The sequence below is a fragment of the Strongylocentrotus purpuratus genome, unplaced genomic scaffold (assembly GCF_000002235.5).
Source record: "Strongylocentrotus purpuratus isolate Spur 01 unplaced genomic scaffold, Spur_5.0 spur5_scaffold_19, whole genome shotgun sequence".
Classification (NCBI taxonomy): domain Eukaryota; kingdom Metazoa; phylum Echinodermata; class Echinoidea; order Camarodonta; family Strongylocentrotidae; genus Strongylocentrotus; species Strongylocentrotus purpuratus.
Window position 1 is genome coordinate 2,413,089 of NW_022145604.1, and position 6,855 is coordinate 2,419,943.

General features: G+C 36.8%; 1 protein-coding gene across 1 annotated transcript; it reads left to right on the plus strand.

The window, feature by feature from the left end:
• The first annotated feature begins 616 nt into the window (after window positions 1-616).
• On the plus strand, window positions 617-5,332 carry LOC575172. The gene is made up of 5 exons (XM_030990023.1): window positions 617-706; window positions 1,527-1,706; window positions 2,185-2,328; window positions 3,230-3,293; window positions 4,179-5,332. The coding sequence occupies exons 1-5, from the start codon at window positions 632-634 to the stop codon at window positions 4,202-4,204; spliced, it is 489 nt and encodes a 162-aa protein (XP_030845883.1). The 5' UTR covers window positions 617-631; the 3' UTR covers window positions 4,205-5,332.
• The last annotated feature ends 1,523 nt before the right edge of the window (window positions 5,333-6,855 follow it).

Here is a 6,855-nt window from a genome sequence, read left to right on the forward strand (position 1 = left end):
TTTAACCCCCCCCCCCCCCCCCTTGAAAAAATCCTGCGTACGCCACTGTTCGCACTTGTTATAAGGTGACCCAAAAGGTTGTTGAAACTACTATACGTTCATTCCTTTATTAAACGTCTTTACGATCATGTTAGATTCGGAAAATTAAATAAATAGTTATTCAGCATGTAGCGTTGTAATGGGGGGGGGGGGGCGGGGTGGATGCCCCCTCTTAACACATGGATCTGCGTTATAATTTCTGATAGTAAACACACAATTGCTTCTTTAAACTTTAACTCTCTAAAGCTTATCTTGTTCTGGTAGTCCATCATATAGGTAAGTTTAAATATAAATACCTGTTTTATACAAGGTGTTATTTTTCTCTGCGATTAGATTTGTTTTCCCTACCCAATCAACTCCCCGTCGTTGAGCAAATGATTGTGAGAACAGTAAAACCTTCAATTTGTGTTTACTATAGAGATGCAAGATATTATTGCAAAAAAAAAAAATCCGACCCTCTTCATCAAAGGCAGCATAAATATTGTCCAGTTGTCTCTCTGCCGACGAAATTCTTTGTTTCCATTAAAAAATAGTGCTTACCATGCATGCAAACCTTCTTTTAAAAAAAAATTACAATTCAATTTTTTCTTAAATGATATTTAATTACCAGTTTTTCCTGCCAGCTGGAATTCTCGGAGTATGTTCTAAGAAGAAGAATAACTGTGTGGTGAGTAGCATTGTTCTTTTTAAACTCAAATAAAATAATTTCGACGTCTAGAAATGAAAATGCGTTTGAGATATCTAATAGGTTGCTTGGAACGGTTGATGTGGGATATTCTATTATTATAATATTGAAATCGAGTACCCTTTATGATTATGGGTGTGTATTGGACAGGGTTGGAGAAATAACCCTTCATAGAAAGTTTGCTTAAAGGAGAAAAAACAGAGAAACTGATCAGCCGAAGATTGGGCAAAGAGAAAGCAAATTCATTTGTACTAAAATGGGAGAGGCATTACAAAAAAATAAGGATAATTTATGTGCCAAGAATATACCCTGTACTGATGGAAGATTTTTCCTTGTATGAGAGGAGGTCAAGCGCATCATAATGATACCACTCAGGAGACCAGAAATAGAAGAGATCCACAGTAAGTCATCTCAACATAATTTTTTTACTCCTAGTAGTCCTTGTGAATTGTACCCTACTTTTTCTTACGCCTTGTTTTAATGACATTTTAGGGCATATCCGGTCACTGTCTTAACTAACCACATCCCTACTTACTTATTATTGATTAAAGCTTATCTGCCATAGTTTACAGGAGGGATTAGACCGCTCTGCAAGGTCACTGGACAGGTGGTTATCTCATCAACTCAGCTCTCAGTTAACATAAGAAAAAGAGGATTATGGGGGACCAATGGTCACCGATTAGGCATTGTTTGGATATAGAGGGCGCAAGTAGCTACAAGTAGTGCAGTGGGCCTTTAAAATGTCATCCAACTTCTTTTAGAGTGTAATCATTATTTTGTTCGTACTATGTTCGTACCTCAGATCGTGGCCTACCTGGTCATGTCAATCTTGGCCGCCATCCTAGCAGCCTTCTTGTGTGTCATGGAGATATTTACAGCCGTTCAAAGCGTAGATGTCGTCTGCCAAAATTATTTCCCCGACTATCGTAATGACGGAGAAGCTGGAGCATTCTACCACACCTGTTACCCCGTACGCCTCAAGGTAAGTCATGTACATCATTTCATCATCTATCCTAACAGTATTTTGAATCTCTACTTAATATTTTGGCTACAAAACCTTAACACTCTAAGTCTTGGACTAAACATTTTAAACGAAATTGTTATTATATCTAGAGTAAAACTATTAACATAATGTAATATCATGTAAAGCGCATGAGGAATTATCATTATGCATTATATATAAGATATACGTGTATCCACTGTCAACTTCTTCTTCTTCTTCTTCTTCTTCTAGTAGTATTCGTAGTATTATTGATAGTAATGGTGGTAGGAGTAGTAGTAGTAGTAGTATTGTTATTATTTTGTATTATTGTTATTATTATAATAGTAGTAGTAGTAGTAGTAGTAGTAGTAGTTGTATAGTAGTAGTAGTAGTAGTAGTAGTAGTAGTAGTAAATGGTGTTGTAATAGTGATTTTGTAGCCGATGTTGACTCTTTAAATCTTTCATCATTATGTTCAGGGTCTCACTGCCATCCGCTCCTTGATTGCTATCCTGATGTTCGCCGAGTTCGTCGTCGCCATCGTAGCTTGTGTCGTCTGTTACGGTGGTCTTAACGGCTGTTGCGCTCGACCCCCTACTCAACAGACCAACGACAACCGCATGGTAATATCATCATTTATGAAAATCATTTAAATATCATGATCCAGGCAATACACCAGTTTACGGTTGTATCAGTGCGCATGCGCAGACAGTTGTCCTCGGGTCATTTGCCCTGAAACAAAGCCAATGGCCCGAGGTCAGTGGTATTTATGCGTAAATTAAGATTGCGCCCATGCAAATGATGATGTGCGCGCACAACGCAGCGCGTAGGCAGTGATATCATCATAATTTGCATGGGCGCAATCTTAATTTACGCGTAAATACATGACCTCTAGGTCATTGGCTTTGTTTAAAATGGCGCACACAACCGTAAACTGGTGTATTGTAGCGTTCATGGTCGTCAAGACTTTCAAGAAATCAACTAAATCCGCTGTCAATGCCTCACAGTATATCACACAGAAAGCCTATTAGCCAAGACGTCATTGTAGTGCGTATATTTCAGTAGTTAACGAACAAGGCTATTTTGATACATATTTTGAAAGTATCTGCGATAGTTATGATTGCGATAAAACTGGCTCGGAAAGAAATTAATTGCATATCCCCCGCTGCTGTAAGAACTAGAATGTTATATTACTACTGTTCAAGCATGGACCTATAAACTATAATAATAATAATAATTGTACCCAGGGAAGCCTCATCAGCTTCAATGCTGTTCTTTCTGAGGGCCCTGCAATTATTATTATTACTCCAGCGATTGCTAGTTACCCATGCATCACACCTGTATTGAGAGTGACAAACGTAGATGCCAGTGCCGGGCCAAAATTCGAACCCTCAACCCAAAGATTGAGAGTCAAGTGAATGAACCACTATACCACGACACCTCCAACTCCACTGAAACTAATTGGTTCATGGTTCAAATGTATAACATTCACCTTCTCATATTTATTGTCATCTATTTGTCAAGGCGTTCTACCCTCAGAGTGGCATTCAACCTATCCAAGCTCAGATGGGAGCCCACGTTGTACAGGGTAAGACTATTAACCCATTACTTACTTCCAATCATCGGGTCATCGCGTCCGGTCGGGTGGTCGCGTTACACGGCCTTTCGTGAAACGACAGCGGAAGATTACGCGACCTTTCGTTAATTTGCCGTCGGGTTTTCACAAAATTTTGGATAAATTGGACCAGATACGACGAATTGACCCAATGATTCGAAGTAAGCCTAAAATGATCCGTAATCTACTGATTCAGTTCTGAATCAAAGATCACGTTCAACAAAGGAAATCTTAGAACTCAGACTAACTTCCCTTTATTTTGAACAAAAAACTTAAGCCCAGCATCGAGTTTAGATATCAGTTAGAATACAGGCCTATTAATCTGCAATGATTAACACTATCACTTTACGGATTGTAACCCCATAAACCCGTGACTGCCACATTGTATGAAGCATTATGTTCCATGCACATCGTTCGTGTGGCAAACGTTGACTGTGGCAGGTTACTCTTTGTTTTATTAGCATACCAATGCGAGCAAATATGTATTTATATCACCATATGACCATGATTTTATTTCTTGTATATTCCATTAAAGTGTATACCTTTGTCTTGTTTCTTCTCCCTCCTCTTAGTCCCATCGGGTTGTACCACTTCTTCTTGTTCTTCTTTCTCTTCTATGTTGGTTCTCTGTGCCTTATTCTTCTTTTGCTTTTTAAATTTATTTTTTCCTTCATAGTGCATTTTCTTCTCATTTCCGACCTTGATTTTCGTTTCGTTCGTCTTCTTTTTCCTTCTTCTACTTCTCCTTTCTCACAATTTAATGTTTTTCTTTAGATTTTTCATGTCATTAATCTTTTTTTCTTTGCAAGGTTAGTCAAAATTAGAATATAATGGAAAATCGTACTTTCTTCTTTACAGGAAGCGAGCTGCCTGCCAAGGCCTAGAATGGACAAGAGCGGGCGCACTCTCATTTTGGAAACGTACTCGCATCAATCGACGACACATTCCCCCTGTAATCTTACATATTGCTCCCCTGTTGATGCTAACTTAATTCGTTATGTTTTAAAGTTTTAATATTGAGCTCTTTGTTCACAAATGTCAAACTTGAGAACAAAAAAAGATAGGAATAGAACTTGTTTTTTAAAAGAAACATCTTGAAGCTTCAAACATTAATTCTATATCATATTCAATTTAATATTGTAAGTACGGTAATGCAGTTTATCATTCAGTAAATTTCTCTAAAATACAAATGAATTGTTGCCTTTTTCCCATTATTGCATTATGTTCTTTGAAATGTGAGTTAAATTATTCACATTAACCTTTGTGGCCATTTAATAGTTGGGTCACATGTAAACATGTACATATATATAGTATATTTGAATTGTGCATTTTCATTTTGCAAATGTATTTGTTCTAGTTTGAGTGCAATTTAAGCAAATTTTACATATTTATAATTATATTCTAGGGCAGAAAAGTAGAAAACAGACCACTATGGTAATGGTAATGGTTGTACTACAAACTATATGTAGTAAAGAGAAATGCACAAAGATAAAAAGTTGCAACATATAATAGTAGCGACCCGGAAGATACAGAATTGAGAGTTGTATGATCCTTTTCTCATATCTTGCACCCATACAGGTGGAAATTTGCACCTTTTGAGATTCAATGCTGCACCCTGTTTTTATACCCGCTTCACTTTTGATTGCGTAATAACAAAGCAATGTGTTCCATTTTACTTTTTGCATTATCTTGTGTGGTATCATGTTCACATAGCGTGTCATGTGATGCGTCAGTCAAATGACGCAACAGACCTAAATCACTCTGCGCCTCCAGGGTGCAACTTTCCACAATTGTGAGGTGCATCTAAATTATGGAGCATATTGAGGGTGATGTTTTTGTACAGTTGATGCCCCTTCTATTTCTGGTATGGTTACTATACATTTATACACACGTTGTTGCTTAATACACTTTTTAAGTTGATAACATTGATAACATCGTGCGTCAATTGTATTTGTACTCACAGCATTATTTTGATGTTTGAATGTAAATAAACACCTCATTAGAGGCACACACAAAAAATGTTTGTACTAACGAAATAAGAACTTTACTGTAAAACATAGATTACATTCACATTACAAACATATTACTGGCGTTATATCTTTAAGTTGACGAAACTATAACTGTAGTAATAATTGTCAGTAAAAATTATATTTTATTTGTTGTCTGTCTACCAACACCGCATGAAAAAATGATCTCATAAACTCATTTTTTAATATTCATATCGTTCGAATTAGAACTAGAATATTGCCATGGTGATTGATGATTGATGATAACTATTTCTGGCAAACATCCAATTACATAGATCCTTTATAAATATAAAATCAGTAAGTGGGAGTAGAGACAGAAGATAGATGGCAAATAGAATGGAGATATAAAAATAACTCATTGATAGCATTCATGCAGGTCATAATGCATTGATGATATACTGAGCACACCCATATAAAGTGTGCTAGCGTCGAAAGGCTTTTATGTACTCCTTATTTCTTCTGTGTGACTTGCATTTTGCGAGTCAATATTTGTTCTGATTTTTTCTCTCTGTAAAGACTGTACCTCTCCCTGCAGTAGTCCCGTTGAACAAATATCTAATTATTGGTTCAGTGTGGGGGGGGGGGGGGTACATTTAGAACTATTACACAGTGTGGTATATAAAATGTATATATATTGTGTATACATTGTGTATATAGGATTGAAAAATTACATGTGCTGTCATTATACTTCCCCCTTCGACCGCCCTTCCTTCTCCCTTCGTTGTCCAAGCAATGTTTAATAAATGGCAGTGGTCGTATATGGCGATCAATGTCAATATAATGTTGAATGATTAGACAGTTGCCATACGGGGTAATTCCTGCTATGACGCACATATTGATATATACACAGTTCTCCCATTAATACTATTTTACGATAAGATAAGATAAGATATTTATTCGTCTTTCTTTCAAATGACACATATAGCATAACTTTAGATCATTACACATTTACAATGCAAAATAACAAATGTTGGCAATGATAAACACAAAGTTAACTAAAAAAAAGACGAGGAGACCCTGGTAAAAGCAGAGATCCTTTGTTCTATATTTTTTTATTTTTGAAGGAATGAGTCATGCAAGTCGTCGCCAGCCAAAGCTTTTGTCAAATTTGCAGTGATATTAAAATTGTTCAAAAGCTCAACAACTATTGACAATGCATCACGTCGATCACACACGCAGAGCAGAGAGATGTCACGTCATGACTATTTCTATCCTGGTCGTCAATGTGTGAGAGGTTGCGATGTCTCTGATTTTCTTGGTTTTGCAGACCCCTTTTCTGCTTTGCTCCACGTAAAACCGCTTCGTATTTATCTTTGTTACATTAAATGACAACTAAATATCAACAGATCTTTTACACATGTGATGGAGGTGCTTCATGAATACCTTTAGTCTCCCCCTGAGAAGAATACTTCCACCTGTGTCCTATTGAATGTATCATCGGTGCACAAATGAACAATGATTACATAACGTTCATGAGCACTCAATTATCCAGTATTCATCTCGGTGGA